Genomic DNA, 13,937 nt, shown 5'->3' on the forward strand with positions numbered 1-13,937 from the left:
CTGGTCCACTAGGGCCACCCCTTACACTTGCTCCTCCGCCGCATCTTCCGGGACCACCTCCAGGTGCCCCACCGCCAGCTCCACATGTGAATCCAGCTTTCTTTCCTCCACCAACTAACAGCGGCATGCCTACATCAGATAGTCGAGGTCCGCCACCAACAGATCCATATGGCCGAGCTCCTCCATATGATAGGGGTGACTATGGCCCCCCTGGGAGGTGAGTTAGTATGTAACAATGAATATTTGCTCAGTGAAAAAGAAAAACAATGATTCTGGGTAATCTACCAGTAAGCAGGAGGATTGCTGTTGCTGTGAGGTTGAAGCCACCCTGGACTGCATAATAAGACCTTGTCTCAAAAAAAAAAAGAAAGAAAATGTAAATATAGCATTTCTACCCTCAAGAAAGATGGGGTTTCTTTCAACTGCTACTTGATCTTAGCTGAGAGACACTATTTTGCTTAGACTTATGCTCTTACAAAATACTTCAGTCTGGCAAATAACCATAAAGGACTGCTAGTATGAATTGGTTTATAATGTTTTGAGTAACTTAGAAAATCTGTTGGGTAACAATTAAAAATTCTTTTATAGGGAAATGGATACTGCAAGAACACCTTTGAGTGAAGCAGAGTTTGAAGAAATCATGAATAGAAATAGGGCAATCTCAAGCAGTGCTATTTCAAGAGCTGTGTCTGATGCCAGTGCTGGTTTGTATATTTTTCAAGTATCGGTATTTCTTATTTATGTTACATGTATTTTTTATGTGCCCAAATCATTACATATGACTTTATTTGAAGAGCACTGAAGAAAGCTGTATGTCACAGTGCATATGGAAAGAGCCTCAATGTTGAACAGTTAGGTTGAAATTTAGTGCTAACCTTTGACAGTCAGTGGTTCAAAACTCTTAAAGCAGCTCATTTTTTTATTTGTAAAAATGATAACTTGTTTTATAAGCGATAACTCAATTTTATTATATAAAATGCTTTTGTAAATTTCAAAACACTTAAGCATTAATCTTCTGTAGTCACTTTAAAACTTAAACTGTATTATAAGATGCTTTTATTATTTTTACCCCCAAATGGTTTGATTTCAGACATTTCAGAAACAATATTTCCCATGAACTCTTTTCTTCTCCCCTGCAGGTGATTATGGGAGTGCTATTGAGACATTGGTTACTGCAATTTCTTTAATTAAACAATCCAAAGTGTCCGCTGATGATCGCTGCAAAGTTCTCATTAGCTCTTTGCAAGATTGTCTTCATGGAATTGAATCCAAGTCATATGGTTCTGGATCGAGGTAAAACTTTCCTGTCTTATTTTTTTTTTTTTTTTTTTTTTTTTTGAATGTGTTTGGTTGGTGCAGGATCTCACTACACACCTCAGACTTGTGGTGATCCTTCCACTGTCAGCCTCCTCAGTGCTGGGATTACAGGAGTGCACCACTAAGCCCAGCCACATGGCCAGTTCAGCCTGCCCTGGGGGCGGGGCTAGCGCATCATGTGGTGCCCAGGATCAAACCCCTGTTCCTCAGCTTCCCTAGTAAGGCACCTTAGTCCACTGAGCTAGCTCACTGGTCCCTTAATGTCTTTTTGAAATTGTAGTTAACAAAAGGAGACAGTAGTGTTTGGGTTTTTAAAATAAGATTTTTATTTCACTTACTGTTTACTCAGCAGCCACAATAGGTTTTTTAATACCAAGTCAAATGTCAGGTTATTTATTTGCTTAAAAATCCTTCAAAAGCTTCTGCTTAGAATAAAATTGTGAATTGGAGACACCATGTGGCTTCTGTTTCCTCTTCGGGTAATGTTTATGTTTTAGCCTCGTCTTGTACCTCTTGCCACACACATTGGTTTCCCTTTTTCTGGTGGACATGTCTAACATTTGACCTCCTCACTGACTTAGTGCTTGACATTCTTTCTGCTGGAAACCCTTTTCCTATCTGTCACACATTTGGCTTCATAGCCATCGTGTCTCAGCTTATTCTCATTTTGAAGAGTCATCTCCCTGGTTAGTCTGTCATATCATATTTATTTTTCATATTTCATGTGTGAAAATTTTGTTATTAATGGCTTTTTCCCCCTCATATGAGAACATCTTTAAATGATGAGAATGCTCTTAGCTATCCTTTAAACATTGCCTGATACAGAGTGTTTGTTGAATGAATAGATGATTTACTTAATATTTTTTTCTTTTTTTACTTTAGTAGTTTGTTTTTTTTAGCATTTCTTCTAATCTTGAAATTTTGTATATTTTGCTATTTAATCTTCACATAGTGTTCTTTTTTTTTTTTTTTTTTTTTTGTGGAACCAGGAATTGAACTCAGGCCTTGTGCTTGCCAGGGAAGTGCTTATTCTACTGAGCCATCTCCCCAGCCCCTCACGTAGTGTTCTTAAACCAGTCACAAGTGTACTTTTATCTGGAAGTAGAGTTGTCTCCATTAACGGAGGAAGTTTGTCTTGGGCGTGGCCTTCAACTCCGTGTTAACTAGTGTGACCCACTAAGGATCATTGTATCTGAACAAATTTGTCATAGCTAAAGATCTTAAACATGCATTGTCTTTAATATTTTAACTCCAGAGCCAGAAATTCTACATGATTGAGGAACTCAACATGTACTAGTGCTTCAGTCTAGCTGTCTAGTTCAGAAATGCATGACTTATAGACAGTTGTTAGTTCCTTTTTATGAGTGTAGAATTTCTAAGATGCTTTTTAGACTTTGAACTTTGGTTTAAAAAAATCTTTTTTAAGGTAGTTCTGCTTATAAAATACAACAGGAATGCAATATCAGTGCTCTCTACTGGTTGCAGTTATGAGGCATTTTTGCCTAACCTTCACCCCTTCACATTTAGTGGAGTGTAGATAAGTCATATTTTGGTTAGCTAAGAATGCAAAACAGATACTTAACATACAGTAGCCCCTTGATATTGAAGGGGTCGATTTTAGGGTGACTCAGGATCCTAACCTGCTGATGCTCAAGTTTCTTACATAAAATGCTTGTGTGTAATCTATATACATCTCATGTACTTTAATTTTTCCTCCCTCCTGCTGTTTACTTCTGTGTACTTAAAAGCATTTCTTCCTTTAAAATACCTGATGTAAATGCTATGGAAAGTCATTTATATATATTTTTTGTCCTTAACCTCACTTAACAGATTTATTAGTGATCACAAAAATTCATCATAGACAACTCACATTTCATTAAAAAAAATTTTTTTTTCTTCTTTTTTTGTGGAACCGGGGATTGAACACAGGCCCTTGCGCTTGCCAGGGAAGTGCTTATTTGACTGAGCCATCTCCCTGGCCCTTCATTAAAAATTTTAAGGCAAAAACAAATCTATAAGGTTGGTCAAAGGATAGAGACATTTTTGACAAACGACAGAGATGCTCCTAGCCCAGGCTCACTGTCGTGCTGCCCTGCCCACCCCAGCCCAGCCCCAGGACCGCAGGGCCCAAAGATGGCTGCCGTGAAGGCAGTGCCATGCCAGCCCAGTACCCCAGATCGTGGCTCGCTGGATCAGAAGCTAGCAGGGCTGTATGCTGCTCCCAAATGCATCTCAAGATGCGTCATTCAGTTTTCCTTTCCCTACAGCCCCCTACTGTCCCCTACTGTCCCCACACAGGAATCAGAGTGATAAGAGTAAGAAAGGGGTGAGCCACGGATTAACTCCCATTGCAGGAATTGCTTCAAAGCCCCCAGCCAGCTGCCGCTGTCTCCTCAGCTCTTCGCATTCTGTCTTTTTTTTTTTTTTTTGTGGTTTTTGAGACATTGCCTTCCTTCTGCTGGTCTTGGACTCACAGTGCTCCTCCTGCCTCAGCCGTCTTGAGTGCTGGGAGTACAGGTGTACGCCGTACTTGGTAAATGCCCTTGCGAAGTCCATATGATACTTGGTGAACTCGTAGGCCTCCTGTAGCTCTCTGGTCCGAAAGAAAACGTTTTCTGTCTCACTATGGCTTGGCCAGTGTTATCTTTTTTTTCCCTTCTCTTCTCTTCTGTTTTTTTTTTTTTTTTTTAAGAAAATAAGCTTTTAAAGTGCCTGCAAGTAGGCACAGGGTCTGGGGGCTCGATCCCCAGGCCTGCTGTGCCAGCCCTACCCCAAGGGGCACACGGAGGCAGCAGTTGAGATGGCATGGTGGTGCGCGCCTGTAACCCCAGCTCTCGGGAGGCTGTAAACAGGCGGATCACTGTGAGTCCAACCTAGTAGTGAGACCCTTCCCTAAAATACGAAAAGAAGAAAAAAGAATAAACTTAAAATATCACATTACCAACCTTTAATTTTGATTAAAATTTTTCCTGGAAGGGCTCTCTGACTGCCTATATATTGTTTAGGTATTAAACAATTTGCATGTTCTTGTATAGTTACAATTTTTTGCCAGATATTTTCAATCTGGTTAGTTGACTATGAATAGAGAACCCACAGATGTAGAATGTAGACAGCCATCCATATACATTTGGATAACATGTTACTAGATGGATAATATTTATGTTTAAGTTGTATTTTGGGGGATTTTTGTGAATTTTTTACTTTAAAAAGATCTATATTCTAAATGTTAATTTGACATTTTCTCTGTTCGTGTGTTTATTTAGTAACTATGATGTGTGTTTTAGGTTACTAATTTCAATAGGTGATACATATTTATATTTTTCAATATTTTATAGATTTATTTATTTATGATTTATGTATTTGGTACAGGGACTCACTATGCAGCTTGGCCTTGTAGTGATCTTCCTGTCTCAGCCTTCCCAGTGCTGGGATCACAGGCATGCGCCACCACGCCTGGACTGTTATCATTGGAGGTGCAGGGTCAGCATGGGGCCAGTGCAGCGTGTGGTGTAGATAGTTCTAAAAATGTAATTTTTGGTTTATGCTTATTGATGATTTAGTAGTCATCAGTATTTTTTTTTTTTTTTTTTTTGCTCAGAATGCCCTCAGGGCTTGTTTGACTGGCTGGAGAGTTGTGGGGATCGAACTAGAGCCACCTGAGCCTGACAGCTTGGTGGAAGCAGCCACTTAAAGTACTGAGCTAAGGCCAGGCCCCCAGTCATCAGTATTGACAGGACAGGATAGTCTCAACTATGCCACGATATTTTGCTACCTTAGATGTTTTTAAAACTGTATTACATAATTTTGTTCTTTTTTCTTGGTGGAACTGGGGATTGAACTCAGGCCCTTGCGCTTGCCAGGGAAGCACTTACTCTACTGAGCCATCTCACCAGCCCCATAATTTTGTTCTCGTAGAGAGTTGTTATATGACATAAAACATCAAAACATAGTGTCTCCGCTTACATGGCTGTGTTCTAAGACCCCAGTGGATTCCTGAACCGTCAGATAATTTGGAACTGTAAACCGGTGTCATCTCCATCTTAGCTAAGCACTTACACACTGGCTGTAACTTGCATTTTGAGGTGTTCCCATAAAAGAAGCACAAATTTCTTTTCATAGCTTCCTAGCAACTTCAGTAATGATGTTTTCTTAAGAAATCAAAAACTTCTTTTGCCTTTTCACTTGAGGAACCTTGTCAAAGTTGCAAATAGTATTACTCTTGTGTTTTGGGGCCATGGTTACAATACAATAAAGGTTACTTGCACATGAACACTGCTAACCCACAGCAGTCTTATCTAATCACTGAAGAGAGCTACTAAAGACTTATGGGCAGGTAGCGTATACAGTGTGGATGCGCTGCACCAAGGGCTAAGCCAGGACTGAGATTTCATCACTTTGTTCAGTATAATATTCAATTTATAAGTTACTGTTTGTTTTTGGAATTTCTCATTTAATATTTCAGGCCATGGTTAACTGAATAAATGAAAGCACAAATGGGGAGGGAAGCTACTGAGTATCATTTTAACTATCCAATTATGGAGAGCATTAATCCAGTAATTTCTTTTAGAAGACGTGAACGATCAAGAGAGAGGGACCATAGTAGATCACGAGAAAAGAGTCGGCGTCATAAATCCCGTAGCAGAGATCGCCATGATGATTACTATAGAGAGAGAAGCAGGGAGAGAGAGAGACACCGGGACCGGGACCGAGATCGGGACCGAGAGCGGGACCGAGAGCGAGAGTATCGTCATCGTTAGAAGGTAGGTATTCTTGTTCCTGTTACATTTAACGTGAGTATTATTAACAGTGATTATTATAACTCCAGGGCTGTTGTTCATACAGTATGTACCTACATTTAAATGATCCAAGTACTTGTTCTGGAAACATCTGAGACAAATAGCAGGTAAGTGATCACAGGTAAAAATTCTGACATTTTTATCCTTCAATGTTCTATTGATGAGTTACCAGTTCTTAGGTTTCAGATTATTAATGGTCTTAAAGCAAGAAAAATAATCAAGAGGACTCATTGTGCACTTCTAAAATCTACAAATTGAGAATTTTTTAATCATATACATAGTTTGCATATGATTTAAAATACTTTAGTGTGCTTGGATTTTAAAAAAAAAAAATTTATATTGCCTTAAGCTCATTTGTCCCTAAAACTTGTAAAGAAAGTTGAACACTGTAATAGTTTATAAATACAAGAGAATGTTTTCTCAACTTTGAAAGAGCTTTTTTTCTTTTAAAAAAAAAAAATTTAGGGAGTGGACTGTGTTCCTGGCATCTAGGTTTTGTTTTAGAAGAAATACTGTTAATTTGCAAAGAAAATATATGTTACTAAATTAAAATGGGTTCAAATTACAAACTTAAAATTTTTAAATTGTATCAAGCCCTGCATCCCCCGTTAGAATCACCTTGAAATAATTTTCTTTGATGTTTCATTCATAAACCATAATCATTGTCTTTTTTTCTGTATTTTACAACTATTTCTTGTGTACATTTTTTCATAAAGTGGGGAAAATTGTCTGTTTATACTTCATTTCCACATGTAATTTTATTTTTGTACTTGTGAATAGCATTTATTCATGTGAAGGGGGAAACTGAATCTTGTGTGTGTGACACAGAGGTTGCTCTATAAGCAAAAAGTTTTCTCCTTATGTTGGTGGCCTATCCACATTGAATTAGGATTAAAATACAGCATTCCTAGGTAAATCCTCTTTATCTGGTTATTTTTAGTGATCATGGAAGACAGTGAACATTTAGTTTTGGTAACTGTTAGTATTTAAATTGTAATGGGCAAAATCACAGGCTTTGTCGAGTGTATGTAACTGTGACAGAAGAGCAGTTCCTTTGGCCACGATAGATAAATATTAACAAATGAATCATTTTGAATAACACTTGTAAAAAATAAAGCATGTAAATCTTTTATGAAACACAAAAAGCTGTTACATTATTTGTAATTTTAAAGGCTTTTTGAATTGAGAAGGCCCATTTGCATTTTGAGTATATAGTTTAAATATGTATTAAAAATTCTTACACAGTTCATGTATTGTATTAAGATTTTAGTATGTCTCAAAACATTTTAATATGAGACAAAGCATCTTCCATTTTAAAAACTAATCTTACTGAAATTGGTCATTGCTTTTGGAAGTACAAATATTGTTGTATCATGTAAATCTAAGCACTAAATTTTACTGATGTAGCTTTTTTAAAGATGTAGCTTTTTATCCCTGAATTGCCATCTTTTGAAAAAAAATAATGTTCAGTAGTTGCTTACGGTGGTTGACCAGAGTATTTGAGATAGTTAACTCTGTAGCCATTTTATTTATAGGGTGGTTACAAGCTCAGTAAGTTATTTTTTTTTTAGACTTTTCTAACTTACCAACTTAGTTACTGAAGACACGGTTTTGAAATTTGAGTATTTTCAGTCATCTCTGAAATTGATGTTCCGTGGTACCCATCAAGGGTCTTCTAAATCAGTCTGTATTGTATTGGAGATTAATGACAGTTTTCTAGCTTTCTTAGTAAAGCTAGCATAGTCAGCCAAGTAAATTCTTATGAAAAGTCCATTGTTAATTTTAAATAGTTTGAATATACATTCTAGCATGAGTGGACCTAATATACATATATATATCATGACTTGAGTTTCATTACATTCAGACATTAACTATGAATTCCTCACTTGATAACTATTGTTGACATTTTTTAGTCACTGATGTATCATACCAAAATTCCCATGTTTTGTTTGTACATTAATCAGAATTGAGTTGTAATATTGTTATATGCCTTCATCCAAGCAAAATTTTACATAAATCTTTCCAATCAAAAAAAAAAAATTGTTATCCTGGATTATTGTATCTTTGCTACCCCAAACAGTATTTATTGTGAAAGTAGACATAAAATAAGGGTGGGGACCGGAATTAAATATATTCAAGTGAAATACTTAAAACTATTTACAAATTTTGTTACCAACATGATAAGGTCTGTTGTTGACCTCTTTAGAAGTTTTTAAATATGAGTCCTTTTGAGCTTTCATGTAAATCTTACATGGAATAAGTGGAGTAAGAGTGACTTGAAAGCTAAAGTGAATGTCAGTAATCAGTTTGTACATAAGTGATAATGTAATGTGTTATTAAAATGGTGATGAATGGCCACAAAGTTAAAAGTTAATGATGTTGGCAAACTGTTAATGTCTGTCCCATCTTATTTTTTTTTTGTGTTTGAACTGTTGAATAATGAATGTTAATTACATTCTCATTTAAAAATGTATTAGTTTTACCAGAAACATTCAATATCTAATTTCAAATAAATTATAATTTAATGAGAAAATATTGTAAATTGTAGTATGTAAATACATTGTGCTTATTTTGTATTTTTTGCCTCTATTCTGAGACCACTCTGAGCAAAATAAGTGATTTTAAATTGTATGTGTCTTAATGGAAATGATTTTGCTTTCATAGTTATTTTAAAGTTGTATTCTTACTATGTGTTGGAACAGTACTATTCAGCAAATTTATGTTTATGTTTTATACTGAAGAATAATTAAAACATTATTTTAAAAATACTCTTTACTCAGGCTTTCCCTCTCCCCATGTTACGAGGTTTTACGTATTCTCAAGCCATTATACCTTTATCAATGTTTTGTATATGGGGATCTGGATTAAGTAACCACATTTCCTTGATTGTGACCACTTCTGCCATGTGTATCATGCTGTTAGATTCTGTTATTACTACACAGGACTTAAATGCTTTGTATTGCTTAATTCAGTTCATTTTGTGTTAATTTGGGTGAAAACCTAAAAAATGTTCTTTACTAATGTTGGAAGATATTACATCTCCTTAGGATTTAGTGTTACATTGAGGCTTTTGTGAAAATCAGATTATCCTGGTTACCTGGCGTGAATGATGACTGGTAATAATAAGATTTAAAAACTATTTTTGCAACTCTTAGATCATCTGAGTCCTGCCTTACAAATCCAGTTATGTGTTTCCCCACACATTGTAGCTACTGTTTTGTCTGGATATTCTAGCTTTCAATACTTTAGCTCTAATTTCCTTGCTTTTAGTAATATTTGCAAACCCTGTCTACTGTACAGTTACTGGCTTGCAGTGACAAGAGAGGGTAGGAAGTGATCCCGTGGATGATGTGTTTTGCTCACTGTGGTTGAAGAATATAGTTTTGTTTATAAATGATTAATGCTTTGTTTAAAAAAGTTGAATGCTAATGTGAGTCACCTTGCTCTTTCACCTTCATCTCAGTGTGAAATTTACTACCGGTGTTTCATTCTGTAACTTAGATCTTTTTGAGTATTGTTTTGAATGAATATTTAGTAGTCAGTATTGTTTAATGAAAGCCTAATAACACCAGTTGAGGGCAAGGGTACCACTTATGCTATCCAAATTTATGAGTTTGTCCTCTTGGTAGGATGTTTGCACTGTCACAGTGGATTCTCATACCAAATAGCTTACTTTGAAATGGCTGTTTTGTGACTGTTTTAGGGGTAAAGCTGTTTTATTTTTATTTTTTCCTTTATGATGTAGTTTATTTCTAGTATTTAGTAGATTGCCTAAAGCAACAATTGTATATACATTTTATATTGAGTGAAAAAAATTTTTTTAATGAGGTAAGTACTATGTCCACAGATAGATTAACATGAAGTGTTTTTTTTTTTTTTTTTTTAACATGAAGTGTTTTGATAGCAAGGAACTTTCTGTAAACATCTACAATAAACAAAATTGCTTTTGTGTAGTATGTTGTAAGAAGACATTTATATTTAAAAGAGTTATTACCGTGTAATTTATACTGTTGTTTTTCTTGCCCACTTTATTGCCTAATCAAAGGAGAAATTTTCAGATATAGTAAACTTTGTTTCATTGAATTAAAAAGTACAACTGTACAATTATATAAAAAGTATTTTAGTTCAATCTATTTATATTAAAATCTATTTTAAAAAAGCTCTGTTTGTCTTAAAAGATGACTGCCATGATCTACTATTAATATACTTAATGGTATATTAATTACCTAAACATGCAGGCACTTCTCTGTGTTTTGACATTTTACTTAATGCTCACATTAATTTACAGATGCTGGGAGCACTAGATTTCATTTGTCATCTTAGTTGTTTAAATAGCTGTTGACACAACTTTTTTTTTAGTAACCGATAACTAATTGTGTGGCTTTGACATAGATTTGATGCACTGATTTTCTGAGAACATGAGCATTGAATGTATTTGTTACTCTCACGTTTCTTTTTGACATCTTTGTTTATGTAGATGTCTATTTAGACATTTTAGACTTATGTGGAATTGGATTATTGGAAATGGGTTGTATTGCCTTTAAATTTGCTTCCTTTTGAGACTGTAAAATTTGTATATCCAAGTGGATAAATAAATGTAAAATGTTGAGAAATAGAAATGACTATCCCCCAAATTTTATATCTGTATGGTGAAAATTAAGATTAATAGTGAAGACTTACCTATGAAGTATAATCAAGCAAGAAATAAGATGTATATTGTAACTTCATGAATAGGATTCACTATATGGAAAGTAGTAAAATTCTCTGTTGGGGTAAGATACAGTGGCAGTATGCAGTGTATGTTTTTTTGGAAGGATTAAATATTTTTGTGTTGCTCACTGATTTCAACTGATTTTAAATAATTTTTCCTCTTAGTGACCCTCTTAATCTGTTCAACACTACAGAAAATTTAAGTAAATAACATGTTTTTGTAGTAGCAAGGTTTATTGATTTCTCAGTTTTAAAATTAAAGCATATGCTTTATGTAATACTTTTATTTTTATTTTTTATTTATTTATTTTTTAAAATTTATTTATTGTGTGTGTGTGTATGTGTGTGGCCAGCTTAGCCCACCAGGGGGCGGGGCTGGCTGGCATGTGGTGCTGGGGGATTGAACAGTGGTTCTTGTGCTTTGCTAAGCATGTTCTAAGTAGGTGCTTTAGACCACTGAGCCATCTCACCAGCCCTATGTAATACTTTTAGAACCTTTAAACATTTTTTTTTAAATCTTACTTATGTGATGCAGGGTCTCACTACTCAGCTTGGGCTCATAGTGATCCTCCTGTCTCAGCCCCCCAAGTGCTGGGATTATAGGCATGCACTATCACACCTGGTTTCAGTGGCCAGCATTGTGTGCCCAGAGTTCCAGGGCCGGCATGGCATATGGTGTCAGGGACTGAACCTGCGTCCTTGCACTTGCCAGCAGGTGCTTAGACTACTGCTAAGCTATCCTAGCCCCTGCCAGCTTTTTAAAGTGCATTGCTTAGCACACCGTGTGGCCCTGGGTTTGGTCCCCCAGCTAGCTAGGTAGTAAAAAAGTAGACAGACAAATAGGTATCCCAAGTGCTAAGCAGTTGAGAGCTGACATTTTACATTTTTCTCTACAAAATAATTCCACTAAATGAGCTTTATCATTATAAGATAAAGGTAAAATAAAAGGTAATATTAGGAATGGCTTGTATCTTTAAAAAATACAAGTATTTTGAAATTATTTAGAAGAGAAAGATCTTGATTTTAACGTTTTTTTTCCTTGTGTAATAAGGTCTTTAAGTTTTTAATTGCTAGGCAATGTGTATGTGTACTGATGCCTTATAAATATGTTTTTAACATAGGGGAAAAGGGACATAGAGGTAAAACTTACAACTGTGATAGAAATTGTGGAGCAGCCAGACGCGGTAGTGTACTCTTTAATCCTGGCACTTGAGAGGTTGAGGCAGGATTGTTGTAAGTTGGAAGGCAGCCTGAGAGCTACATAAGAGATCAGGGCCAGCTTGAACTTTTATCTTCCACCACAAAACAAAAAAAAAAAGCATTGTACCCTTTAGACTCTTAAGTCACTTTTACAATGTCCTCCTTATATTTAAAATAGCTGGTGTTTCATTGATCATTTAATGCAAATTAAGTCTTCTGTGAACTTCTACCTGAAGTTTGCATAAATATGTATTAAGATTTTTAGTTTACCAATTTCCCTTTTTAACTTTATGTGAGTTTTTGATGAAGTTTATCATTACAGATTCACAGCTTGTTTTGGTTTAGTTTATGTACTATCTATATTAAGTATTCCAGTAGTGGAATAGCATGGAAGGGAATGTCACGAATTGTATTATGTCAAAAGATTTGTATGTGGATGTCATTTATTTAAATGTGCATACTGAGCTTTCTATTTATAACTTTTGTAACATAGAGCACTATTTGGTTTATAACAATTGCAGAAGTTCCTGTATGCTGTCAAATAAAGTCAATTTGTAAAATTTATTGCATTTTATATTCAGCTCAGCACTTAATTGTAAATGAGTTCATATTGAAAAGTATTTGCATTAAAGTCATTGAAGCAATTTTCCATTTTTGTAGTATGCATATTTTTAGAAACTGGCTTATAATTGTTTCCATCACCACAGAAACAGTAGCTGCTGCATTTTCATTTCTGTCTCAGTCATTAAATTTGAAAGACAATATTTAAGAAGAGTAAAGTCAGAATGTCTCATTCTGAATCTTCCAATGAATTGGGAGCGTTTCTCCCCAGACAGGCAGCTACAGTTTCCGTAACTTCTTACTTCGTGTTAGTACGTAGCAGAGGTGTAGCTGCACGACTTGTGTGTGTAGTTAAGCCAGCATTTTTCTGTGTATTATGGGAATAGCAAAATCTACATCACAAATTTTGACACATTACAGCTGAAGGAAGAGGAACACCTTCCAGGATAAAAGTCTTCATGGGGGAAAAGTGACGCTTGTCCAGCAGTTTGCTTCTTGTGATTGAACTGAACCTGTAAGGATTCATGGATAAACTGAACAGGAATAGATCTGAATAAAGCAAATCTGCATAAATGGTAACCAGTAGCTCTACTTTTATTTTTTATGTTGCTTAACTGTTTTATTTGAAGGAAACCTGTGTGATTAAAAAAGTTAATAGCTTTTGCAACTTTATTACTGGTTATATACATTTGGCTATTACAATGTGCAAGCAATTGGAAAAACAAAGTCAAGTAAATGCTTGTTTTTATAGTAGTTTGTTCTTGTTAAAACGTTCATATGATAATGTCTGTAAACAGCACCACTTTGATTACAATAGATGTAGTGTTGTAATAAACTGTTTAATGGGGCTGATGTGTAAAGCTGTTCAAGTTATTTGATGTTTACACCTCAGGGAAAGTCTTGTGTTCAGCAATATCTAAAGATAATGTTACTATGACAACATTTTTACTGTCTTTAAAAAAAAGCATTGCAATAGCATTTTTGGATATGCATCAATCTATTCATGCGTTCAGTGAATTAAACATAACTGGTTAATGTCTCTTGCCCTTGATTTTGATATTAGAATAGGTGATTACATGAATATTTAATATTTCTATATTCTGCTTTTCTAGCTGTTTTTACCTAGTTAGCTTGTGACTTTGCTGAATCGTATATACTTGTAAAAACTTACAACTCAACAGACATAGCAATCCAGTCAGTGTTCTAGGGGTCAAAATAATTTGAGGTTTTAACATTTTAGTAAAAACATAGTATTTACTACGGTAGTGCAGCTTAATTACAACACATGTGCACTGAAACACTAAGCTGTTGTCATTGAAAGATTTTGATAATTCTAACTGATCCTGTAGTATT

At 35.3% G+C, this 13,937-nt stretch overlaps 1 protein-coding gene across 1 annotated transcript in view; it reads left to right on the forward strand.

Annotated features, from left to right (window-relative positions):
* The window catches only part of LOC101566280 (cleavage and polyadenylation specificity factor subunit 6-like), a 29,371-nt gene extending 16,115 nt beyond the window's left edge, over positions 1–13,256 (forward strand). Inside the window, exons 8-12 of the mRNA XM_023716275.1 lie at positions 9–217; positions 589–704; positions 1,140–1,293; positions 5,885–6,077; positions 13,005–13,256. Of these exons, the coding sequence (XP_023572043.1) occupies positions 9–217; positions 589–704; positions 1,140–1,293; positions 5,885–6,074 (669 nt within the window). The 3' untranslated portion in view covers positions 6,075–6,077; positions 13,005–13,256. The remainder of the gene's footprint in view (positions 1–8; positions 218–588; positions 705–1,139; positions 1,294–5,884; positions 6,078–13,004) is intronic.
* Positions 13,257–13,937: the final 681 nt, after the last annotated feature.

This window comes from Octodon degus, unplaced genomic scaffold (genome assembly GCF_000260255.1).
Source record: "Octodon degus isolate 3935 unplaced genomic scaffold, OctDeg1.0 scaffold00047, whole genome shotgun sequence".
NCBI lineage: Eukaryota > Metazoa > Chordata > Mammalia > Rodentia > Octodontidae > Octodon > Octodon degus.